The 27,149-nt window shown below is 47.5% G+C and overlaps 1 protein-coding gene across 1 annotated transcript in view; it reads right to left on the reverse strand.

Moving 5' to 3' along the window:
• LOC119445252 (uncharacterized) overlaps positions 1-27,149 on the reverse strand; it is a 79,334-nt gene that overhangs the window by 726 nt on the left and 51,459 nt on the right. Inside the window, exon 6 of the mRNA XM_037709571.2 lies at positions 2,349-2,404. Coding sequence (XP_037565499.1) covers positions 2,349-2,404 — 56 coding nt within the window. The remainder of the gene's footprint in view (positions 1-2,348; positions 2,405-27,149) is intronic.

A 27,149-nucleotide genomic window follows, 5' to 3' on the forward strand; every position in this document is an offset into this window, starting at 1 on the left:
AGGTACGGCACAAAGAAGCTGCCAGAAGCGCCCAGAAGCAAGGTCGCTGACCTTGCTTCTGGGCGCTTCTAGAGGAAGCTGACCAGAAAATTGTCAATCAAATATTTGGACTGCAGGAGGGGTGCAAACCAGGCAACAGGGGTTAAGAAAAAGGTTAAAGAAACAGAGAGGGGGGTCTGTGGAAAACAGGGATGCAGACGAAATCAGCACTGGGAACATACAGAACGTTCAAGTATGAAATTGCCAAAGAAAATATCTATGATAATTCTAGGGGAAGCGTTTTGTTGTTCGAAGCCAGGACGGGTGCATTGCGGACTAAGATGTACCGAGTCAAGTACCAAGGTATAGACACGTTGTGCGGTGCATGTGGAGAAGAAGAGGGATCGGCTGAACACCTCATACTTTTGTGTAAAGGGCTTAACCCTACAGTGAAAAGCAACAGGGCTGATTTTTTCAAAGCATTGGGGTTTAGGGACAGTGAAGGCAAAATAGACATTAAGCGGGTAGAAATAACCAAACGGAGGTTATCTGATTGGTGGCTAAAAGCAGGGGTGAAATTTCACCCACCACAAAGTACAATAATAGGCTAGGCGGCGTATGCCACCACCCGATATAAAGGATCCGTCCGTCCGTCTGGCGGCACCGTATGCGCGCAACAACATGTACCACCGGTTAACGAAAGTGGCGAGAAGTCCCGGCTTTATTCCCGCACCAGCTGGCGCGTGCATGTGCACGGTCGTCAGTGGCGCAACCGAGAAACCTTCCTGTACCGAGAAGAACGTCACGCGCTTCGTTCCGTGTAGGACGCGAGTGGTTGACACGATTCCGACCCCGTGTGGCAGCTGCTACGTTGGTCGGACCGAAAGGTGCAAACGATAGGATGAGAGAACACCGCGAGCATGTAGAAGCAACAGCAGGCCCAGCACATCTTGCTGACCACTGTCGACAGTCAGTGCAGGTCGACTTTTGAGAGCACACGTGTCTTGCGTAGCTTTGAATCGGAATCTAATAGATTGGTGCTCGAGGCATTTAGCATCAAAAAAAGAAGGGGATAACTGCACTAGCACAATTCCGTTGGTACCACACAGAAAAAAAAAAATAGAATATCTTAGAGGATCACCGGCATGCTGATCTGAAGAGATGATCTGCGTTTTACGTTCTTGTTCGAGTAGCCTTTTGTAAAGTAAATCTCAGTTGTAGTCCAGCGTTTGTGGCGTCAGCGTCTCTTCTCTGCATCCCGTCTCAATAATCAGCGTTGCTGAACACGGCAATGGTCTCCCAATTACGGGTTGCTGAGCCCGATGATCCTTCCACCTAATCGTTACCAATCTGACATTTAAAATACTTCTTACAAGCATGCAGTAAGAAGCTTTAGATAAATTGTGTATCCTTGCCTGAAACCTTTCGTAATCGGCATGTGTACCTATTTCTTGTGAAGAATGATTACGACAGCCGTGGAATCTATGCAGATAATTCTTTAGATATTCACGTGCGCTTGTTCTATTTTTAACTACCACAGTCTTTATAACTGCTTTTATAACGCATTTTCGTTATTTTGAAAGCTACAGAGAGGGGTTGGTTATATTTTGCCGACGAATACGACGAGAGGACCCTACATTTAAGCGCTTAGCAACTTCAACTTTTCATGCTCATGCAAACCAGCTAAGAAAAAGAACTCAAATTATGAACAACAAGGGAGGAAGAAAAAGCCAGAAGATGAGGATGTCATCATCATCATTTATTTTACCCGTAAAGGGCCTTTACAGGGCATTGCATAAGGGAGGGACGAGAAATAACAAAAATATATGTCATTAAACGAATACACTAATTAAAAGTAATTGTGGCAATGCTGCAAGGCATATTACTGAGTGCCAGCTTGCCAGTTAGTAGAATAGTACTCTCCTCCCATCCGCGTGAAAAAACACCGTTCCTACAGTGAATTTCGAAGCTAACAGCGAGAAAGAACTCGGACGACAGCGCAAGCTTGCCACCGAAACGTAAAGCACTTGTGCATTGCAGTAAAAGCAACAAATGAGGATGAGCCGCGAACCAAAGAAGCCAAATTAGTTTCAAAGGAAATTATGAAATGATGAAAGCAATCTTGACAACATTGAAGTGCGATGACCCCTAAAAAGGCGAGAAAAAGCAAACGAAGCGCTCCGTAGTGCCGCATGGAGGCGAAACAGACGAGGTAAAAGCCAGAGGTCACGTATTCCTGTGTAATATGCAACCGTGCTATGGCCCTTCTCGACGACAGGGATGGCAACAAACGCAACACGCGACACTGGACGCGAGAGATGTTGCGGGGCTGGGCGCGATGGAAGCAAAGCAAAGCATCAATTACTCACCAGCAGTCATGCTCGGCAGGCCAGAAATCATCCCCAGAAGCGTTCCACTCCATGGCCTGCAGAAATAAAACGAAAATTAAAATAACAACGCCCAGTGAGTGCAGCACAAGCAGAAATGTACAGAACGAAAGAAGTTACCCTTGCAAATGTGATACCGACTACGTGTCTGCGCAGCCATTCATAAGTTGCAGAAATCGCAGTCGAAGAATATTCAGGTATGAAAACGGATAAAAACCAGCGGAAACACACGAGAGACGACGGGACTACCTGGAACTTACAACTGAAATAATGACGAAATATATACCTGCCGGCAGGCCACGTGGCAAATGCGCAAACTGCCATCGCAAGAGGCCAATTTCTTGCTCGATCTATAGTCAACAGTGTCTCTAAGGAAATTCCCCTCTCTATTAGCTTTTCCTTTTTTTATATATACCTCAAGAATGTCGCTTTTATGCTTCGTTTTCCCGCGGCCTAAGATACTTGTGTTGGCAAACACAGGTGTGCACCCGCACTGTCCGCAATGGCTTGGCAAATGAGCGTCGTCAGTTGCGGAAAGGGAAACCGATCGTTGATGCACCGGCCAAGTATGCGTTTCTATTCCGTAGTGTTAAGACGCAACCAGGGATGGGAAAAAATGGGTCAGGCCATTCCGTCCTTGGTTGCGTCTTAACACTATATACGGAATTATATGAACCAACGAGCCCAGCAATAAGTCCTGATATGCTTTTCCACACGATAAAGAAATGTGGTGGTCTCCTTGTGTGGCGCGAGGCACAAATTTTACAGCATGATTTGTGCGGCACGAGGCTCTTCTATGCGCTTGTATCGGACTCTCTCTCGTGACGCCAAAGGGAACAGACGTGCCGATTGGAAGTGCCTTTTCAGCGCAGCAAGACCAATGCGCCAAAGCGAAAAGTTTCTTAAATTTTATTTTTCGCTCATTTGGTTGTTGGAAGTGTTAGGTTAACCGAGCAATCTTCATATATTATTTTTCCTGCTTTTCAGTTTCTTGATCTTTTTGGTTGGATATAAGTAGGTAACGAATAAATGTACTTCTTTATTTTTTCTACAAGTACAGGGTTACTTTTGTACTCCACCTTGTTAGTATAAAATGATGGTCGGCACTAGGAGGAACCCACGCGTGCAGTGTTCTAAGTGCGAGCGTTATTACGCGTTGGAAGAAACGCGGTTTGTGTTAGTACGCGAAGCCAACGGGGTAGTTTTTATCTGTAGGATGTGTGTGCTAGGCTCGCGATTAGACCGTCTAGAGCAGAAGGATAAGCTAGCTAGGTGGGTTGGGAAGCTAGAAAAGGAGCAGAAGGAAACGAAGGGGGTAGAAGTTAAGCTAGCCAACGTAGAAATGAAGCTTAGAACGACAGAAAGTTGAGCTAGTTGGTAAGGATTCCTAATGCAGAAATGAAGCTGAGGGCCACCATTCCACAAAGCAATGGCGAAAACTTCGCTCCGAAGCGAGAACAGCTAAGGAAGCCGAAACCACCACTCCGGAAAGCAGTGGTGGACACGTCAGTGATGGTCACGAAGGAACTACCACTGACGTGCCGGCCGTGGAAGAAAACAAAGCAAAGGGCAAGGATAAAACGGGAGGGGAGGGCATCGCGATCTCAGGTGCAGCTTTCGGCGGTGAGGAGGAGGAGAAGCGTCGAGTTGTCTTTACAGACGGTTTCATCCAGCGCCACCGCGCTCTGGCAACGCTGTCCCCTTAGGAAACTTCCGGTAGCCGTTCCTTTTGCTCGTTTTTGCTAGTATTTGTTCGCTCGCGCGCTCGTCCTGCGCATAATCTGTGTTTTTTTATTGCGATAGCAATTATATGGACACTTCCACCGGATTTCTGCCGTCGGCGTCGCCGTCGCCGTGAGGTTCCGTATAGCTAAAATCTTCGCCGCGCGCCGTATGCCCGAGCGGAAGCGTGGGGGGCGCACGCTGTCACGGAGAGCGAACGCACTCAATCTCCCACGCGCAAGCAAGAAAGCGGGACGCGAGCGCCGGAGGGAGCGGGGGGGGGGGGGGGGGGGGCGCACTTCTACTCTGCCAGCAACCGCGCTCGTCGCTCGCCCCGCACCGTCTCTTATCTCCACACGGCTCTGACCTTTATGCGCTGTGCATTCGCCGCTCAGTTTCCGTTGAAGCGATAGACCGCACGTACCTTCGCCCGCTGCGGCGTATATGCGCTTGCTGCCAGCGTTTTGACAGTCGTTGTCTGCAGTCATTCAGTGTGATATATTCATGTTTGTTTGTGCGCGCTCACACCACAGTTAGTAATAGTCGGGCCACATTTTCCAACGCACGCTACACATGCAATGCTGCCCGGATCGGAGCGCTACAGGTGTGTCCCTTCGCACGCGCTGCTAACGGGCAGCGCTTCTCATCAACACCACCGTTTGACACGCGCCTTCTCGTGGTCATCGAGTCTCTCTTCATGTCGATCTAGTTACGCCGCAGCACACCTGCTTACTTAATCAGCTCATGTTTACTACAATTCATATTGCTACCAAAGCCGCTCGCCGTACTTCGTATGGCATTGCTGTGTTGCTATCGCATTCATTGCTTCGCCCTTAGGGCGAAACTGTGACTCTTTTTTCGGGTATATCGATATAAGTGCGACTTGTGGCATTCATTGTGTTGCGTGACGGCGAGTAGCTCTTGGAGCATCGACTGTTTTCATTACGTTTACTCGTCAACGGTGTTTTTCAAATCTGGGAGCCTACCAAGAGCTCCCGATTTGCTCTGCTCACTTCATCCAAGGTACGTTACTACGTGGAGTAGCCGGACTGCTATAATGCTGAATAATAAAAGTGCTACTGCACGATTGTTCTGGCCGTATGTCGTGTAACTCACGCGAGAGCAGCTCGACTCTCGCCCCGAGCTTGCCCGCTCGTCCAGTTTCTTGCCTCGGCGTGGGTCGCTATGCTACGAGAATGTGTTTAAATTATTGTTTAGCGGGTTCCATGCTGCCGCCGTTTTATTTTAATGTTTTTCGTATCTGGGGCACAAGTGCACTTCCGCAGCTTTACTACCTAGGTACATGTGCGCATTGGTTTATCATGTTTAACGTCCCAAAGTGACCCCGGCTATGACGGACGCCGCAGGGGAGGGCTCCGGATAATTTAGACCACCTGTGGTTCTTTAACGTAAACTGACATCGCACAGTACGCGGACCTCTAGCATTTCTCCTTCATCGAAATGCGACGGCCGGGGCCAAACGGCGTCTTTCGGGTCAGCAACCGGCACCGTAACCGATGAGCCATCGCGGCGGCATGTGAGCATTCGTATCGGTATCGCAGAGCAGAATCGCAGAAAAGTTAGCGATTTCCGTGCATGCATGTAGGAAATTTCGGCAACATTCTAAAAGCATTTACGAATTAACGGAGGCCAATTATGGATTGCAATCTCTTGCCCAACATTACAGGTTTCATTTTGTTAGAAGTGTGGTAAATTCGTGAGCATTTAAGTTAGTCCCACTTCAGTCGACCTAGGCTTCTTGCACTAAATGACTTTTGAGAATGTACAGTTATTTGTGAATGCATATTGAAAAGCAGAAACAAGGCATATGACGCAGAAAATATGTGCATGTACACATGCACAGCTTACTACTTGATCCTCCATCTTGCAGCAATAAACGTGCCATTGCGAAATGCAAAAACGCCCGTGTGCTTGTGTTGTAGTACACGTTAAAGAACCCCAGGTGGTCAAAATTAATCCGGAACCCTCCACTACGGCGAGCTTCATAATCAGAACTGGTTTTGGCACGTAAAACCCCAGAAAGAAGAAAAATGTGCCCATTAAAGTTTTTCTAGTTTTCGGCAGTCCCATTACCTGCCCTAAAGACAACAGTCTGCGTTCATTGCATGTCTTCACTAAGATGCTCCGCTTGTTGCTCCGGGGTTGTAACTGAGGGAAGGTGTTTGGAGCCCGGCGAAAACGAAAATCGCACGACATCATCGTCCAGCGGATCGGGCAGCTCTCTGCCTCTAAACATCAGCTTTTGGCGATACCGATCTTTTGCTTCGGTGCTAAGCGCCCTAAAGTAGTCGCTCGTCATCTCGACAATATTCACGACGTAGAATCAGCTCATCACAGATTCCACCAAGCAGTGCAAACATCGACACGCCGGCCTCACGTCGCGCATGCCTTCAAACAACATAGCCGGAAGTGCTTCTAGCTCTCCTGCCGGAAGTTCCGATGGGGCAACCAATCAGCGGCAAGCGAGGTTTGTTTGTAAACACTGAAACCGTCTATTGGGGATTCCAACACGCGTAAAGTAGAACTGGCGATAATGGAGAGGGTAGGTGCAGGCGAACGGGTCCAGGTTAGCCCGCTTCCGGGGAAACCGATTAGGGAAATGATAGCGAAAGCAAAGCAACAAGTGTAGGACACAGTGGATTATAATGGGCGGAGTGATTGACGTACTGCAAGGACGGGGGCAGGCATCGCGAAGCACAAGCCATAGGGGTTAGCGACTTACAGAATGTTCCAAAGGAATCGCAGTTTTCACGGGTACCAGAGGTTGGAAGGCAGGGGTATGCAATTGAAAGGGCAGTGCTTACAGTAAACATGGAAATTTGGTCGCTAGCTTGAATTTTACGTTCACTGACATAAACCGAGATGTGCACCGAACAGGCCGCGAAGGCGCTTCTGTGCGTGACGGGATACATATTAGCGATAGTGTAGCAACACCGGTAGGAAGTCGATTGGCGGCACGGGCAGTAGCTTTTTTTTTTTTTTAGGCGGTTCTCAGGCAATCAAGATGTAAGATTAAGCATTGAATGTAGCAACACACCATCAAAGTGCAGAATTAGACCACAAAGAGTGCAGAAAAGGAGCACAAAGAAAAATGCGCAGTTTTTCCCCAAAAGGCGACGCATCAATTGCGATAGCAAATTAGCAGAGAGCCATAGGAAGTATAGTATTTTTATCGCCCGTATCAACTTGTAAACATTCGCTTGCTAACTAAATGTTATAACAAGCATGGTGTGACCGCGCACAGCAAACGCGGCTGCGGCAGCGAGCGAAGTGACCTTCGTCCGGTTTATCGCTTCAACGCAAATTGAGCGCCGAGAACACACGGCACGCACAAAGATATGAGCCGCCGACGCACCTAGACTGTGCCCCCAACGCAGATCGCTCTCAAGATAAGGCCGCGCGACCGCGCACAGGCGCCACATACGCAGTGGCATCCGGAGTAAAATGCCGCCCCTCCCCGTTTCCCAATGCCTCGCAACGTTGGGTGCATCGCGCGCGGCGGAAGATGGCACACTTTTTATTGCGATAGCAATTATATGGACACTTCAACCGGATTTCTGCCATCGGCGTCGCCGTCGTCGTCGCCGTGAGGTTCCCTATAGATAAAATCTTCGCCGCGCGCCGTATGCCCGAGCGGGAGCGAAAGCGTGCGGGGACGCGCCCTATCACGGAGAGCGAACGCACTCAATCTCCACGCGCAAGCAAGAAAGCGGGAAACCAGCGCCGGAGGGAGCGGGGGGGGGGGGGGGGGCGCACTTCTACTCTGCCAACAACCGCGCTCGTCGCTCGCTCGCACCGTCGCTTATCTCCACACGGCTCTGACCTTTATGCGCCGTGCATTCGCCGCTCAGTTTCCGTTGAAGCGATAGACCGCACGTACCTTCGCCCGTTGCTGCGGCGTATGCGCTTGCTGCCAGCGTTTTGACAGTCGTTGTCTGGAGTCATTCAGTGTGATCTATACATGTTTGTTTGTGCGCGCTCACACCACGCTTGTTCAATCAGTTAGTAATAGTCGGGCCACATTTGCCAACGCACGCTACACATGCAATGCTGCCCGGGTGGGCAGTGCAGCGCTACAGGTGTGTCCCTTCGCACGCGCTGCCCACGGGAAGCGCTTCTCATCAACACCACCGTTTCACACGCGCCTTCTCGTGGTCATCGAGTCTCTCTTCATGTCGGTCTACTTACGCCGCAGCACACCTGCTTACTTAATCAGCTCATGTTTACTACAATTCATATTGCTACCAAAGCCGCTCACCTTACTTCGTATGACATTGCTGTGTTGCTATCGCATTCATTGCTTCGCCCTTAGGGCGAAACTGACATTTTTTTTCCTGCCCGCTTTCCCCCCTTTCGCACGGGCGAGATTGAGCCGCATCGTCGGCTCCCCTCGCACGCTTTCACTTGCACGTACAGCGTAGGGCGCGCGGCGATTGTGTTATCGCCCTGGGGCTCTGTACGGAACCTCACAGCGACGACGAGGGCGACGGCATAAATGCGCCTACAGTGTCCATATAATTGCTATCGCAATAATAAGTATAGAGACGGCAAATTTTGTTACATAAACATGCAGGGTGGTCGCAAGCAGGAAAAGTGGTTGGAAATTCAAACGCAGCTGAATGACGAAGCTATTAGTGTGTATATGCTTTGACCAAAACGCGTCTACGAGATTTGGAGCAGCCGCCTGTTACTGACAATTTCGTATGGGAAGGGTGCAACAGAACGACTGGGTCAAGGAAAGGCGGAGGCGAAGGCATGCTAATTAGGCGACGTATGAAGTGGCAAACGGTAAAAGAGATATGGGAGGAGCATTTATGGATTAGCCGCACATGGGAAGACAATAACACGTGGCTTGGAGTAGCTCACCTATGGACAGGTAGTGATAGCAGAGATAAAAATAAAGAATTGATTGATTACATTAGAAGCGATATTAGAGTTAAATAAATTAGGCCAGGTGGTATTATTAGGAGATAAGAATGCGCACATGGAGGATTCAGACGGACATACCGCACTCATTACAACGGTTCTGTAGTACTGAATCTGTGTGGTGAACAGAACCTTATAGTAGTTAACAGGGAGAATAAGTGCCATGGACAGACAACGTGGCTACGCGGAAACAGGCAGTGAGGTATCGACTATGCCTTAGCCTCAGAAATGGTCTACGAACAACTAGACCAAATGATAATAGATGAAAATGGAAAAAATAGCCAGGGTAGCGATCATAGACGTTAAACATTAATGTTTGGGAGAGATACTAACGCAAAACACGATCAAATAACATCACAATTTCTAAAATGAATGAAGAGCAAATAACAGAGATCGCAAAAAACGTACAGAATAAATTGGAGGATTTTCCTACAGTATATAAGGAAATATAATGAACTGGTAGACTTTATGCAGCAGGAAATAAAATACACGGCAAAGAAATTGTTTGATTGGAAAGAGGAAACTACGTCAGTGGTGGAACAAAGAAATAAATGAAGCTATAGAAGAGCGTAAGCAGGCATCCAGGGATCATCGAAAAGCCAAAAAGTTGGGATTACATGAAGAAGATGGCTCCTTAGATGGAACAAATACCCAAAAAAGAAAAGGGTGGCGAGTGAGCTCGTGCAAGAGAAAATTAAATGCGCAAGTGAACGTTGGGTACATAACATTCGCAAGAAACAAAGGCGCCCCAAAAAGAATCTGGAACCATATAAGAGCACTCGAAGCTCCAGCTAAAAATTCGCAGAAGGCTATAAGGGATGAAGACGGTAACATCTACGAAGGAGACGATGCGCTGCGGTACATCATAGACGTTATTAGGGAAACCTTCGGCACGAAAGAAAGCGTAGTTCAGATTCCAAACATATCCAGCAAAGATCAAAATTTAGCATAGAAAGCTTTTGCTGAAAACAAAAGCAGATGTCCCTAATAACACGGCAGCAGGACCCGATGAAATCCCAATACAGCTAATCCAAAAGCTCTGTCCAAAGAGCAAGGCACTGCTGACTAATGCCATAGAGGAAGTGATTAGAACGATGAAAATTCCGGTTGGATGGCGTGAGAGCAAGATAAACCTTATCTACAAAGGCACAGGTGATAATGATAAGACGAGCTCGTACAGGCCAGTTACAGTAAGGTCGGTGATATAATGACAATGCAAGCCATAAAATTAGAATTTGAACTGCCGAAGTGGGTCGAAAAAAATAATGTACTGGGCAACTACAGAATGGGTTCAGACCAGGCAGGCACTTAGAGGATAATAGGTTTGTACTAACTCAGTACATAGAGGTTTCAGTAGTTCAGAACATACCTTTTTGGAGAGCATTTCTAGATATTAAATGAGCCTACGACAACATAGACAGGGAATTGCTACGGTATATTCTTAAGCATGAAGGCATAGACGACGATTTCGTGGAGCTGCTGAGGTGGATATATAGAGACAACCAAGTACAAGTTTTATGGGAAGGGAAAAAAAGGTAATGAAGTGGTGGTAATTCAAGTACTGAAGTAAGGATGTCCTCTGTTTCCATTGTTGCTCACGCTTTATGTTAAGGGCATAGAAAGACGACTGCAAAACAGCGAATTAGGGTTTCATTTAACCTACGTGCGTAATGGACTAATGGTGCAACAGAAGGTCCCTGCACTGATGTATGTGGAGGACATAGTGTTACTAGCGGACAATGCAACAGATTTGCAGGCACTTGCGAAGATCTGTGGCAGCGCAGCGACAAATCTAGACCTTAAGTTTAGCACAGAGAAATGGGGAATCATCATCTGTAATGAAGAGACGAGTAATTATGTGATGTTAATTCCACAGGAAGTCATACCCATAGAGAAGCATTATAAATACCTCGGCGTAGTATACATGAACGAATGGAAAGAATCATACGCGGAAAGTTTTCATTTTTCCGGGGGGGGGGGGGGGCGAGGGGCTGGGGCCCGATCAGCTTTCCGAAACCTACCCATATATATATATATATATATATATATATATAATCATCATTTTGTCGGGTTGGTATTCGTGGGCTGTCTCGTCGCGCTGTGTGACAATGCAAGAGCTCTGCCTTCGTCTCGGGCGTCGTCTCACAATATATATATATATATATATCCTCTGCTAACAATTTTCTATTTCTAGCTTTATGGCGAAAGCAATTAAATCGACTGTTCAAGCAAACTGTCGCGGTTGTCGTCGCCGTGATGTTCCGCATTAAATCCAAAAGCCGCATGAGCGGCCCGTATACCCTGTGGGTGCGGGAAAAAGCACGTAACAGTGAGCCGAAAAGATTGGCGGCTTGATGGGCATTATTTCCCACGCGCTCAATATTCGGGTTAGTTGTAGGTCACGTAATCATACGCGAATGGGAAGGAGAGCACGCGTCTTCTCCTCTAGCCCTGCCGTAGCTGTGAATGACTGTGCGCGGCTGACGCTTATGGGGCCCGCGTGCCATATCTAATAGTTGGTAATCATTGATGGGTGCAATGATAAAGGGTGATCAGGGATGGCTGCTAACTTCATGCGTGCTGTCTTCCTTGCTGGGCTGTCTTTCTGCGCCCCTAGTGTTGCAGAGTTAAGAGACACAGGTCATCGCAGATCACTCACAGAGGCCGTCAGTAGTGGACATAAAAATAGGCAGATTGCGATGATGAATCTAATTTTCAGAGTTGCGGTGAATCGCGCGGCTGTACGAACCGTTCGCCTCCGCTGCCGGCGTTCTTCACAAAGCTTGCGTTGTGAAAGCGAGTGCTCGAGGTCATCCAGTGAGGTAATTACAGGTTTACATGGTCCGTGCTTACTATGTCCCCTATGTCCACTATGCTTACTATTTTACTTTTAGGTGAATGTTTACTACAATTTATATGGCCACTATAACTCGCGTAGGGGCCCCACTTTTGTGTCGCGATTTTGACGAGCCTTTCATGGGACAGGGCTATTTGACCTCATTTTTCCAACTACGAGTATGAAATCCGCCGGATACCTCCGCGATCGACTCCTCTCGACATCCAGTAGCGACGCGCGTAAGTACGCTGCGCTCGACAATTCGCTGTTGAGCCCGATCAGAATCAGCGCACGGAACGCGATTGCTTCTCGGTTGGATGTCTTTTTTTTTTTTAATATTGGCTGACAAGTTATGGGTGCGGCCCTTACACGGGTGCGATCCTTACACGGATTTACACGGTAAGAATCTTACTTCGTCTAATTATCTTCTACTTCGCTATCACTAATACTGCTTCGCCTTCCCGGTCAAACTGCACTCTCTTTAATTTTTTCAGTACCTTGAGTCCGAGTATAAGTGCTGCTGCGCATGACTTCTAGACTTCTATTTATTCTGATTTTGAGTGAATCCGGCTTGGCATCATTTCGGACACAGAGTGAATTCTATATAGAAGGTGATTCAGCGAACAGTTTCCAAAATTTTTAAAGGTGGCCTGTGGCAGATAGTACAATGCGGGCATTACTATCTGCCACAGGTCGATAGTACTCAAAGATGCGGGCATTACTTGCACAAAAAAATGAAATACATAATCGACAAATTAACAAAATTAACCAATTAAGTTTTTAGCTAATTACCTTATAGCCCATGTTGCAATTTAGAAATTCTAGCCCTGGAGTGCGGATCCACTTTGAACTAAACTTCAGGCTGACACCAGTGTCGAGATATTAATTCTCAAACTTTGCGGAGAAATACATTGGCGTGGCAGTCACTTTCTCAACAAAACGTCGTTTTATGCATCAAACCACAAAAGTACGAAAAGAACAAATTATGGGATTTTACGTGCCAAACCCACGATCTGATTATGAGGCACGCCGTAGTGGAGGACTCTGGAATAATTTAGACCACCTGGGGTTCTTTAACGTGCACATAAATCTAAGTATACGGGTGTTCTAGCAAATGCAGCCGCCATGGCCGGGATTTGATCCCGCGACCTCATGCTTAGCAGTCCAACACCATAGCTACTAAACAACCATGGCGGGTAAGCGCAAGAGTAACTGGAACGCCAATGCATTTCTCCGCAATGTTCGGGAATTAATATCTCGAAACTGGTGCCATCCTGAGAAATAATACCTAGTGCATCCGCCTTGCGAATTCCACAGCTAGAATTTGTAAATTGTAACACGGGTCATAAGTTAAATGTTAAAAACCTAATTGGTGATTTTTTTAATTAGTCGATTATGCATTTCAATTTTTTGTGCAAGTAATGTCCACCTCTTCGAGTAGACCAGCTCATGAACTAGAATTGTGCTATCTGCCACAGGCAACCTTTAAAAATTTTTTAATGTGTTTGCTGAAACACCCCGTATTTATGGCCTCTGCATGCATGCAAGAGGCGATGTTTCCATCCCTAATGCGTAAATGTTGTAAATAATTAGAAGAGCTTTTTTTTCTTTTATTTATCGCCAGTCGTTAGCATTGCCTACTGGAAAGAGAATCAATATTGAAACACATATCACTCACGTGCTTTTCACACGCCGTTGATAGAAGACTCTGCCGAAGGGGTCACTAAAGGCTGCAGGGTCTTTTCAGGGTCAAAAAAGCACGCAAAGTAATTTGAAGTGAGGTAGTGAGGTGAACATACATCAACATATTCATTCTCTAGGTATAGGCTATCCATTTAGTTGGCTACCTCCTTCTCTTTAAAAAATATAATAAACTTTGTCCTTTGTATATATTTAAATATATTGTGTCTTCCTCAGTGGAATTTTTTTTTTAATGTTAAAGTGAGTAAACACGGATGAGGTAGCCGCCGCTGGTGCTTCTAATGCGCTTGTCCTCCTATTGTCAGGATTTGCCGAAATAAAGCGAAAGTATAAATTAGAAGCCGTGAACGTCCGTGCGAACAATGGTGCCGTAAGCTTTTAGCCACAACAGAAGTGAAAATGTGGAGGCGCCGCAAAAGAATCCTCACATTATGTGGGTAACAGAACTCCGGTAATGACATTTTAGGGGCGGAGGGGGGGGGGGGGGGGCTCATCCCCCCCCCCCCCCCCGGGAAAATTCCGGAGGGGGCTCGGGCCCCAGAGCCCCCCCGTAGTCGGCGCCTATGGAAAGACTTACTCAAGCACCCACCGAGATAATTTTAAAATAAAGTGGAAGGCGGAATGCAGCGATAATGAAACACGGAGCACTGTAGGGTCACAATAAATAAGAGGTGGCGCGTGGAATCTGGAATACAGTAATGGTGTCAGCGCTAACATTCGCAAACGTCATTCTATGCTTAAAATCGGATATGTTGTCGGGATTGGAAGTTAACCAAAGATCGGTAGGCCGGATGACTTTGGGAGCCCACGGTAAAACCACAAATGATGCAGTGCAGGGTGGCATGGGTTGGGCCTCTTTTGAAGTGAGAGAAGCACAGAGCAAAATTAGTTTTGAAGAAAGTCTCAGGAACATGCATCAAAATAAATGGGCGGCTAAAGTGCAAAAGTATCTGTACCTGAGAAGCGTGGAGATACTGGAGGAAGAGGTCAAGAAACTTGGCAACCAAGTACAGGATAATCGAAACTGTAAATAGACAACCATGAGCCATCAGAAAGAATGCGAGAGAAACAGAGACAGCGAATTGGATGCAAAGAGTGGGACAACAAAAAGGACCATGGAGATTCATAAGAATGAAAAAAAAAAATTAGAAGGGAAAATCTGTACGATAACAAAAAGGGCAGTGCCTTGCTATTTGAGGCTCGAGTCGGTTGTCTAAGGAGAAAAACATACCGGAGCAAATATTCGGAACTAGACGAGGCATGTGTACGCTGCAGCAAAAATCTGGAGACCACTCAGCACGTCCTAATGGAATGCGAAGGGATTCACCCAGTGAGAACTGTAGGTAACGTACACCTTCCAGAAGCGTTGGATTTAAAGTGAACGGAAGCATCAAGCGGTCACCAGTCGAGATAAGCAAGATACGTTTAGAGTATTGGTGGAAAAAAAGGAGGGAAGAGATTGATACGACTGGATCTGTTACAGTCATATAGGTAGCGGTGCAAGGTAGATTTTGAAGGGGGGGGGGGAGAGATTAAGGAGATGTATACAAAAACGCAAGATAAAATACATGTACAGCATATCTGATTAAATCAAGCAGGCTAGGCCACCATTCGTCACCGTCCTGTTTCAAAGAGGATGCAATAAATCATCATCATCAGTAGGGTTTCCAATTGGGCTCGTTGGTTTTCCATTAAGGCCGTGTAGCATTGCGCGCAAACAACATGGACAAAAGAGGAAACACGTATAACACACGCGAAGCGCCTCGCGTGTGTTATACGTGTTCCCTCTTTTGTTCATGTTGTTTGCGCGCAATGCTACACGGTCATCAACAATGGCCGTTCGCGCGCTCTACACAGCAGTGCACGGCGCTGTACACGTGTTAATATGCTCACACGCCCTGGTATATACTTGACACTGTTCTTCCATTTTACCACCATGACAACACTGCGGTCGCCGATACACTTTGCCTCGCTGAAGAGGCTCGGAGAGTAGCGCGTATGCACGCCTGCACGACATCGGCTCGTTACTTATCCCTCTGGTGATCTAGTTTGGCTTTGGACTCCCGCAAGGTAGCATAGTTAGTGCCAAAAGCTGCTGGCGAACTACGATAGACTGTATGTTGTCCTTAACAAGATCAGCGAAGTGTGCTATACTCTCGCGCGCCTCACAAACACTGGTAGACGCTCTGCTAGGGCACAAGCCGCCCATGTCGCCAGGTTGAAATCATACATGCCACGACAAGCCAGTTGACTCGCCCGGTGGCATATATCGAAAATCTTGTAGGCCCAGCTCCTTAGCAACAGCGGTTGAACACGACTGGCTGAAACGCCGCCAGTGACACTCGACAGCCTTTGCAACTGCTGTGAGAGTACGCCGCGCAGTGTTGTACGGAACGGCGTTCCTGGTACTAGTTCCTTTCGGGAGGAACGGAGGAACGCCACCGTTCCGCCAAGGGTCGGTGGAACTGTAACGGTAACTCGTTAGGTTTACGAAGGAACGGCTGAGAGAACGGCGTTCCTTATGTAAATGTTCCACGGCACTGAACAGACGCACGTACGTACGCAGCACATCATGCAGGGCGGACGGTCACCCGCGTGAGGCGCAAAGAACTACCGCTTGCCTGTCACGTGATTATGATGCATTATTTCTTCGCGAGTTTTTTGTAGCGAGAGCTACATTGACCGTATTCTCGCCGTTTCGCTGTGGCCAATGGCCGCACCGCGAGCTGAGCCGTTGCCTAGCAACCGCCGCATCTGGCAGCGCCGCTCCATCCGGCATGACGTAAGAGGAGCAGGTGAAACCACGTTGCAACAACAGAGGAGAAGCCGGCGTTGCATTGTATCGTCGGCAGATATGGAAAATGAGTCGGAGAGACTGAAAGAAACCAGGCTTCGTCGTCGCAACGAAACCAAGAGGAGGCAGCGAGCCGAGGAGACGGAGGAAGAACGAGCCGCACGCCTCGAGAAAGTACGAAGCGGCCAGGCGAGTAGATTCAGATGAGGATAGCACCCGAAACGTGCTCAAGTCACTGGACGACAACTCCTTATATATCCTCCCGCCTCACCGACCATCGGGCCGTCTTTGTGGCAAGTGAGAAACAACAAAATGAAGACTTTCAATATAAATGCGTTACGCTTTAAAAATGTCTAGTCCTTAATGTAACCATAACTTAACGAGAGGTAACAACCAAACCTAAAGTCTCAGACGTACGAAGCTAAACGATAAAGATGTAACCATAGAGAGAAACAAGCTAAACAATAAGATTAACCGTACCTCTCGCTACACACACCCAGGCATAACTGAGTTAAGCCACAGCCAATTTTTTTCTCAAAAAAAAAAAAAAAGCGCGAGCTCGTTGTTGCCAGTCGTCCAAGATTTAAGCTAGCATGGATCCCAGACAGTTCTATGCAAGACCAGCTAGGCGACTATCAACATAAAAACAGAGCTGGCTGCGGTGACCAAACCAGCCAGCGAAGATGTTGCCACCTCGTCCGCGCCCGCAGAATTCTTCTCGTTCGAGAACCAAACCCTACCAGCCGAGGCACAGGACGAGCTGTCGCGTTACCTACTGGTACCAGTTGACTACCCGCTATCACAGATTAAGAACTTCGAGGGACTGAATCAACGTTTCCTCAAGTACAACACGGCAGTACGCTCAAGCTCTTCGGTGGAACGGCTCTTCAAGATTGCCAACTAAGTGCTGACGAAAAAACGTGTTCGTCTGTCGGACACCAACATCGAGATGCAATCTTGCTAAGTTCAAACACGGGACTTTACTAAGTTGCGAATATGTATTCTGGACATCCTTTTCCCACTGATACTGCAAAACTAAATCTGCATTCATTAAACGCCTATGTATTGTTCCTTTCGATGCGGTTTCTTGTGCAAGAAATTTAATTATACTGGTGCATGGGAGTAACTGTCTATTTGCACATCCGCAGTATCCTGAATGCGCATTTGAAGACCGAAGTGGAAAGTGCCATATGTGTTGCACTTGTAATAGACGAGCACCAAAGTTGCAGTTAGACATGTCTGGAGTATGTCCGGTGCTCATTGAAAAAATTCGTCTAGGAGCGTTTCTTTGGATTCTTTATATCTCCAGATAATCTGCTGCTGGCACTGTTCAAATTCTTATAATATACCATGTTTGATGTGAGTTCTAAGTTGCTCACTATATTTCGCCTCGGGATTATCCGGCACTACATTTTAATTTAAAAAATCAAATGTAACGTTAATGTAACGACACGTTCCAATGGTTCGAATTGTAACTGGAACGCGTTCCTTTCGCATTAAAGGAACTTGTAAAGGAAACTCGTTCCAAGGTTGGGAATGAACGAGGAACGAGCGTTCGTTCCTGTTTTAGCGGAACGTGTACAACAGCGACGCCGCGCTACCGAACGCCTTTTACGCTAACCTAACCTATCGTGGGCGACACGCAAAGGCAATAATCCTCACGGCATGACATCAGAGCGTCGTCGGCAGCGTTTCAGCCAATCGCGTTAAACCGCGGTTGTATTTTCAATATGCGCCGCCCGGTGGGCTTTGTCTGCGAGGAGAGAGGTACGTTGCGTCCAAATGCGAAAAAGGTCCGCGGAGATCGGAAATAAGAGGAGGATGACGCCTGTGCATTTCTGCTGCTCGTAACCGACTTCAAGACCTACATAAACATTTTCCCCATGCCAACGTGCAGTTTCACTGACGAAAGTGGTGACTAGAGGTTGGCGAACTACCTCAGAGTCACCTAGGCTAAGATCAATGTGCAACGGCGTCACAATGGGCCAGTCCCGTTGGCTGAGTCGTGATTTGCCAGCTCAGAGCCACGTCACGCTCGTCCTGTCGTGTAAATACAGCTTAAATTGCACGACACCGCTGCCATCACTGGCTTGCGACTACGAAGTTGTTGCGGAGCAGCGATGAGCCATCAGTGCTGCGCCACTATCACGCCGCAACGTCTAAAATACGCCGAGAAATTCGTTCAACAAGCCATCGACGAAAGCAAGTAAGTTATTTTGGCGTAATAAGCACGGAGGTTCGAAGAATGGTAAAAGAGAGAGAACGATTTGTTTCGAAAATGGAGGTTGAATGAACTGGGAAAACGTCGAGAGTACATCAGTCAGGCGAGACCTGCTGGATAGAGCACCCTAGCAAGTCTTATTTGCAGGCGCGCAATGCATTCACCAACTGTCGAAACTCGAATAAGCCATGGTTGCACCTCTTCCAGTACACGTGCCAGACCCCTCAATGGGGCAAAGTTTCCTGGCGTGCACAAGCGCACCTGCGTTTCACGTAAGTACAGGCGGCAGTGATGCTATTCGCACATACACATGCAAATAAATACTATATGACCGCGAGAGACGATACTGAGAGCAGCATACAATATCTTCAGTGCGCACGCTACGTAGGTGATAAGCAGGAAGCATTCCACGATCAAGATAAGTGAAAAGTTGTGTTCTTTTTTTTAGCGAGTATTCTTCCTTTCCGCCGCTTCGAAAGCAAGGTACCCGTATCCTCGCGCGACAGCAACGTGGGTTCATAAATCTTGTCTCGAAAAGCCCGCAACAGAAGCACAGAAACGAGCCAAACACGATCAAGAAAGATGACAAACTCGTTGCAACGAGACATAAATAACCACACCAATTAATTTCACGAGCAGAAGCATGACAGGAAATCAGAAAGCAATTAGCTTCGCAATTTTCAGTCACTGTTTTCCAGTTCGGCAGCACATGTTTTTGCAAGCCATTATTCCTTTCACCTAAGCGTCTTCTTCCCTTCCTTTCAGCGCCACGGCGCGATCGATTACGCCATATTACTATTCAGCACGTTCATTTAACATAACAGTGTACAGAGGAGACGGTGCAGTAAACTTTGTCCGCCTTGCACCGCCCAGCTTTGAACGGGCATTTTCATTGACGTTTCCTTCTCCGTCCTACGAGAAATGAAAGTCAGCACTCGGACCACAGGAGCCAATGATAAACACCAGCCAGTATTCAGCAGCCCCAACTAGGCGGTATACAATGTGGTGCCCAAACATGTCGCAGAACTCAAAAGTAGAACAAAACATTGGCGGCGCATCTGTCCCTTGGAGATGATCAGCGACGTTAATGCGATTACCAACATCTCTAATGATAGGTGTTTAACTGGCAATTTTCTGTTTTATATGTTATGATGATTATATCGTGGAAGTAAACGAGACACAGTTGCGCTATGTACAAGTTCAGAGTGTTTATTAAAATCATTGGAGAGCGCGCCTCATACCCAGGGACCCAAGTTTACGTGAAAGAGCGGTAAATTCTCTGAGGCACATACATAATGACCCGAGTTGTCGATTCGGGCACAAGTTGGCGTGAAAGAAGTTAGAAACGGACATGATGCCGAAAAGTGCGTTCCCAAAGAATCATAATCGCATTAGCAAACAATCCAGGCAGGACTCCGGTATGATGGAGTGAACAAGCAGGGATAGGAACGGCGAAGAATGCCAGCGCTAATTGACTGAAGAAGCGGCCACTGATCGCGCAGTAGATGAGACACACCACGAACCTCGTTCCCACCTGGGCAACTATACCGTTTGACGCATTGTCCCGTACAGACAGGGCTATTGCTTTAATGCGATTAGCATTCATACTTGACGCACTTTCCAGGGTCTGACTGTCTAACTGTTTCCCGCCAACTTGGGCCGCTAGGTAGCCCGTGGACAAATGGGTAGCGCATTGGGCTGCTGTGCTGAGGGAACAAGGCTTGAAACCAAGCGTCGGACCAACTTGCCGCTCTTCAATGAGCTTCTTGGTCACCGTCACTGGACATGCGGCTGTTCTATTACTCTTTGATGCCAAGCACTTGGTATGTGTCACTCAGTCTTCAATGAACCTAGTTGGGTCACTGGCTGTGCCGCTAGGTACGAATGTGCCCCTCTTCAATGCAACTCTTTGACGCCAAGTATGTGCCACTCTTTAATTATAAAAAAAAAGATCCTTTAAATCTACCGTTTGCCCAGCGGAATCGAATCCGCGCCACGTGCGGACTTCGCGGCGGTGCCGCTAGATGGCGCTCAGTGCCCGGCTGCCTACAGGTTTCGGCAATACGTTGCTTCCATGCTAATCCCATTAAAGTCGACCTTCATCGTCAGATAAGTCCTGCCGGAATTTTTACCAACCAGTCACAGCCACAGGTAAAAGCCCTGTATCGTACAGTGCCTGCGGGCTGAGCGAGCTCACGCCTCCAAGCATAGTGAATCCGAGACTCGCCTACTCATTCCCAACCAAAGACGCAGTAATCTATAGTGCAGGCGTACCCAGTGCCAACGCCACACTCGAAGAACATGGCCAAGATTTATGGAAATCCCCTTTAAAAGTGAAAGCGTGTCCCGTTTGGCCGGCTATCAACCAGGACAACTGCCTCGACGGCGCCCAACCATGAAACAACACACACTGATAACAAAAGTTTAGTGAACCTGAGCCCGTGGAAGTGCAATGGGAACACAGCTGCAGACTATCACAGTAGACAAGACCTAGTGAGGAAATACACAACTCGCGTCGAAATCAAGAAGCGGAAGCCAAATATTCGCAGTTTCCGCCGTACACGCACTCAAATATGCCGCGCAGTTGTACTTGCCGGCATGGTGAAGATGAACGAGAGCGAATTCGAAGACCGAAGAAGCAGCGCAAGCAAACAGGACAAAGCTTCCTCTTCGTATCTTAGCCCTCGGGAACTATTCCCGATAGCCCAAGATACGAAGAGGAAGCTTTAGTTCGGGGCCAACTCCGATTTCCCCATTCCAGTACATGGAAAGCGCAGAACTACTTTTATGGGGCAACCGCTTGAACAATTTGAACAAAATTTATGTATTGCATTTGAGAAAGTTATATTCTAGCGATTTTGGGAAACAGAATATTGATTTCGGGCCTGTATTCTTTCTTTAATTCCTCAAAATGTATGTTTAAAAAATGCATTAAGATCTTCGAGATATTTCCCAAATTGTGGGACAAACAACGTGGCGTTCCAGTTACTTTGGTGTTTCAATGCATAAAACCGCGTTTTGTAAAAAAAAAAAAAAAGTAAGTGTATTATTGCGGCGAGTTTCATGGCACATATCCAAAAACGAGTGTCCTTCTGGAAATTCATTCCAAGCGGATACGCCGTGTAAACTCACCGGCTACAAATCGTAAATTGCAGTATGTGCTGCAAAGTAACTAATTAACAAGCTAATTAGTGAAATTTTGTTAATTAGTTTATTATTTGTTTGGATTTCTCGTGCATGTCCGCCTGTCTGACTAATCCCACTCAAGGACTAGAATTGTGTTATCTGCAACAGCCTATTTTTAAAAATTCCATAAAACTTAGAAATTATCACCCCGCATATAAACGCGATAACAGTAAAAAATATAACAATATCATTGACTTAAGTACCACAATGCCCCGAATAATAAACAGCTGTACTTATTGGTTTCTTCAGGCTTGACATCACAAAGGCCCTGTGCTGGGTGTCCCAACAAAAACTTTGTCGACTACTGTCTATCTGGCCCCAAGTATAGCTGGAATAATAGTAGAAACGTGTCACGAACTAGTGAAATATGCTCAATAAAGCTGCCGATCCACAATATTCATACTGTTTCGCTGGTTTCACGTGACTAAACGTGTGTCGTGCAAGTGGTGCTCTCGGTTGACGCTCTTGAAAGCGATTTATGGCCCGCTCTACCACTCCACGCGTAGATATGTACTATACTTCCAGTAGCACGTAAGTGCACAATGTCGATCTAGCCTAACCTTCAGGATTGAAATTCATACGAACTTCTGGTGACCAAGGCTTTTATTCCTCTCCGCATACACCACCATCTGCACCACCTTGGTTTGTATTTCCTGCCAATATTCTATGAGGCGAAGTCGAAGCGCGAACCAAAATATTGCTCAAATTGAGACTCAAATTCATCAATTTTTTTCTCGGTGAAAACGCAAGTTATTTCGGTTAAAATTTCCGTGGCAAAATTATATCCACTTTTTGCGTATTTTTTCATGGACCACCTTAGTGCGTGTGTTATTGACGTTTAAACATTGGCGAAAATATCATTTGTGCCAAATTCTGGCTTTTATGCTAGATTGTGTGCGCAGCACAGAGGTGAAAATAAAAATTTAGAAAGTACGTTTTAGGGACAGTTCTATGAAAAACGCTACAGGTTTTCTCCCGTGACCATTTCTTGTGAAAAGATTCTCAAAAGCGCTATAATTTGCGCATTTTTACCTATTGTGAAACTGTTTTCTAAAGAACGATTTCTAGACAACGAAAAAAATTTCAAATTCGGACAGAATGCGCGACACGGTCGTTTTCTGAGCGATTTTCTATCGCAACTGGTTTTCCACCGTTTCGCGAAATTCAAACGGCCGTGCCCAAAGAGCAGCTCTTAGAGGCGCCCGTTCCTGCGTCGGCGTGGTCCCTCGGCGTAACCGAGCGTACAGCTAAGAATGAAAGAGCGCAGCAGGAGATGTCGCTGTACAGTCTTCTCCTCCCTGACCCTCCAGGAACCCGACAACGGTGGTGCACGCCTCGGCAACGCTAGCGTCAACTTCCCCGTTGCGACGGCCAGGTTTCCACGCGAGTTTCTCAGCCAGAACTTCGAAGCCAGCTACAGTGCGTGTGACCGTTTGTGGTTCGAGCACAGCGTGGTAATCGTCAGTGCAATTCGTTCGGAGGAACACCGATGAAATACACGACGAACTTCGCTTATCCCCATCTCCTCGACAGGGGAGGGGCTACTGATTTCTTGGAGCTACGATAGCCGCACGTGCGGACGTGGCATTCCCGTTTCGCATGAACCGATTACGGCGACTGCAATTCTCAAATCACCTATAGTGGAAGGATATGTTACAGCTGGCATCGTAGACTTTCAGTCCACTTCGGTGAAAACGAAGTCGACGAACTGTTCTCGAGAAACTTTGTTTTTGTTTGAACTAGTTGCTATATAAAGGAAACCAAGTAGGTACGCTATTGTGACTTGCGAGCTACAATGAGACGATCGGCAGCAGTCGCAGAGCCAATGAAGTAAAATGCGAGGAAGCACGCCTCCATTCGAATCTCGTTTAGAGTTGAAGAGCGTTGAAGCAGGCTGCACACACACACACACACATCCCGCTCAGTGTTGCCAAGATGAGGCGTGAGAGGCAAGTCAATTGTGTGAGCAAAGTGCTTCGGCGAAAGCAAGAAAAACAAAAGCCGAATCGTGTCTCTGTAGTACACGGACGACATCAAGCAGTGGCGGTCCGCAGCAGCAACAAGCCGCTGCGGAGAAGACGGACCACGGCGCAGTGCACCTTCTCCTATGTGCTAAAAAACGATGCGCAGGCTAAGTAGAGCCAAGAAAAAAAAGTACGAAAGAGGGAGGGGCACGTATCCCGCGCGCGTTAAGGACACCCTGGCAAGCTCGCACGTGTTCCCCGATACGATTGTATTGCGAGCTCCCCCGAGCACATACGGCATTGCTCGCGCACAGAGAGAGGGGAGAGCGAAAGACAGATAACACGCGAGAATAGCGGCGTCGTCTCGGCAAATCACGTAAAAAAGAGGGCAGGCCTGGCGCGAAAGCGAACAGTGACACTGCAAAAGCCTCCCCGATCATACCGATCGAACATCATCGACGGCTGCGAATGGGAACCGCCTTCTGTTCGGTCCCCTCCGCCTCATCAGAAAGCGTTCACGAGTCGTTCTTTCGTTTTTCCCGCTCTTGCTTCACCATCCGGGGCTCGAACAGGTGAAGCAAAAATAACAAACGCGCTGCCAGCGAGACAGTCGGCACAGGAGCACCACCAACCGGGAAAGCACCAGTGTGGACGAGAGGCCCAGTTTCGCGGGGCACGGAGTCAAAATCACAGGCTGTCGACTTCGAGTATAAGACGCATTAAAAATGATGAACGACATCAACGGCGTTGAACACGGCGGTGTTTTTGGTACGGAGCTCAAGAAATCGGCTGCAGAGTACAAAAGAAAGGATCGTACGAATCGGAAAGATCAGTTGGTGTTTGAACGACGTATCGACAGTGAGACTGCCACGTTGGTCCCGAAATTCGCAGAAAATCGGAGAACTGAACCGTTGGCCTCTGCGATATGGGGAAGGGGGAAAGGAAGATAACAGAAGAGGAGTTGAAGAATTGATTACGAAAGAAATAGGAAGCCAGCTAAAACATGGCGTATCTGTTTAGAAGAAGCTTTAACTCGGGCTCGACTCCGACGCCGCCTATTCAAATACATGTAAAACGCAGAAATGCTTTTCTGAGATAAGCCCTGGACTGATTTTAATGAAATATGTTGTACTTGAGAGAAAAAGTTAAACTCTAGTGACTATTGGAAGCGGAATCTCGATTTAGGGCCTGAACTTTTTTTTTTTCAATTTTCGAAAATTGGCATGTTTGAAAAAAATAGAAGCACAATGTTTACGAATTCGTAGCTCTCCACCACGAAGAGATATCGCAGTCCTGTAAGCTGCATCGGTTAGTGCATCCAAAGCAGACAAATTTGATATGTCAATTTATATCTGACGTGAATTTCTTACAGTTTACGAGAGTTTTCCAAACTTCTTGAGAGCCACGTATAATACGCGTATAACAATTTTGTCCGCTTTAGGTGTATTATTATGTGTTATTTACAGAATGGGTGATCTCATTTTTCATTGCTGAGTTAGAGTAGTAAACTTGTTTCGTTTTATGAAAATTTGCGATTTCTGTCAATTTTTATTAAAAAATTCGCAACCCATATCGAAAATTTGCAGCCAGGTCACTAGATTTCAACTATTTCTTTTAAATGGCACAAACCTCATCAAACTTGGTGCAGTGGTTGCAGAGAAAGACAATTTCTCCTTTCCCATGTATTTATAGACAGGAGCCCCACAGCTAAAGCTTCCTCTTAAGTCAAACAGCCGCCTTCGCACAGCCTACCAGGAAGGTATCGGTCAGCCATCGCAAGGAATACTAATTTAACTCTGCGCATCAAGGTGTCGAAATTGTGGGGCATACCGACGACGCGCTTAACTCTTTCCCCATTCAGCGGGCCCAAAGAAATCGATCCATTCGATCGAGTTTCTAAAAAAGTTGTCGCAGTTTCACCCGAAAGGCGAAGCATCAATTGCGATAGCAACTTAGTAGAGAGCTATACGAAGTAAGGATAGTAGTTTTATCCGCTGTACAAACTTGGACATGCAGCAGCACCGGCAACACACAGCACTGTTGTCGACGCCGTCGACGTTTTGCCCGCGTTCGCACAAAAGGCGTGCGGCGTTGGTGACTGTTGCCGGAGCCTCTGATATAAATAGGCACTTGGTGCCGCAGCTAAACGTCGCCTCCCTTCCCTGTCCCCCACGGCCTTTCGTGCGTCAGAAGAAGGCGCGTTTGCTCTACATATATGGTGATTGTAAAGGAGGAAAGAGACGCCTACTTCTGCAGCCCTTAAGGGAGCACGGCACAGAACGCGCGTTTGTTCTCCGCCGTGCGTTCACTCCCCGTGAAAGCGCGCGTCCCTCGCGCCCTTTCACTCGCACATACAGCGTTCGGCGGCGCGCGGCGACGATTTCATCTCCATTGACGTCATACGGAACCTCACGGCGACGGCGACGGCGACGGCAACGGCGACGGCGACGCCGACGGCAGAAATCTGCTTTGGAGTGTCCATATAATTGCTATCGCAATAAAAAAGAAAATTACATTCTAGGGTTTTACTAGCCAAAACCACGATATGATCAGGAGGCACGCCATAGTGGGGGACTTCGAATGAAATTTTACGGGCGTTTTTGCATTTTGCGTTTTTTTCGCGATTTGATTCCGCGCCCTCGAGATTAGCAGTTCCGCCAAAGCAACAACGCCACCATGGCGCGTGACAGTTTTTCGACACGTTTCTAAACATTTCCGTCGGATTCCTTCCACTATCAACGCCATTCATTGTATGAAATGACGACTGCACTTTACCTATTGGTCAGATTTAACATTTTTCGGCAGATTGTGGGGGAAAGAAATATCCCAGTTTCACCCGAAAGGCGAAGCATCAATTGCGATAGCAACTTAGTAGAAAGCTATACGGAGTAAGGATAGTAGTTTTATCAGCTGTATAAACTTGGACATGCAGCAGCACCAGCAACGCGCAGAACTGTTGTCGACGCTGTCGCTGTTTTGCCCGCGTTCGCACCGAACGCGCGCGGCATTGGTGACTGTTGCCAGGGCCTCTGGGGGCGGCTCGGAGGTTTTCGACGAGATCAGAACGGGAAACTCGTCGAGCAGCGTCGGAAGTCTTTGCCACCTTCTCGCCTCGCAAAGCTTTTATATAAATACGCATTTGGTGCCGCAGCTAAACGTCACCTCCCCTCCCTCCCCCCCCCCCCCCCGTCCCCCCCCCCCCCCACAGTCTTTCGCGCGACGGAAAAAGTCGTGTTTGCTCTCTATGCATGGAAAGGAGGAAAGAGGCGCTTAATTCTGCAGCCCTCCAGGGAGCACGGCGCAGAACGCGCGTTTGTTCTCCGCCGTGCGTTCGCTTACCGTGAAAGCGCGCGTCCCTCGCGCCCATTCACTCGCACATACAGCGTTCGGCGCGCGGCGACGATTTCATCTC

This window comes from Dermacentor silvarum, chromosome 3 (assembly GCF_013339745.2).
Source record: "Dermacentor silvarum isolate Dsil-2018 chromosome 3, BIME_Dsil_1.4, whole genome shotgun sequence".
NCBI classification, from domain to species: domain Eukaryota; kingdom Metazoa; phylum Arthropoda; class Arachnida; order Ixodida; family Ixodidae; genus Dermacentor; species Dermacentor silvarum.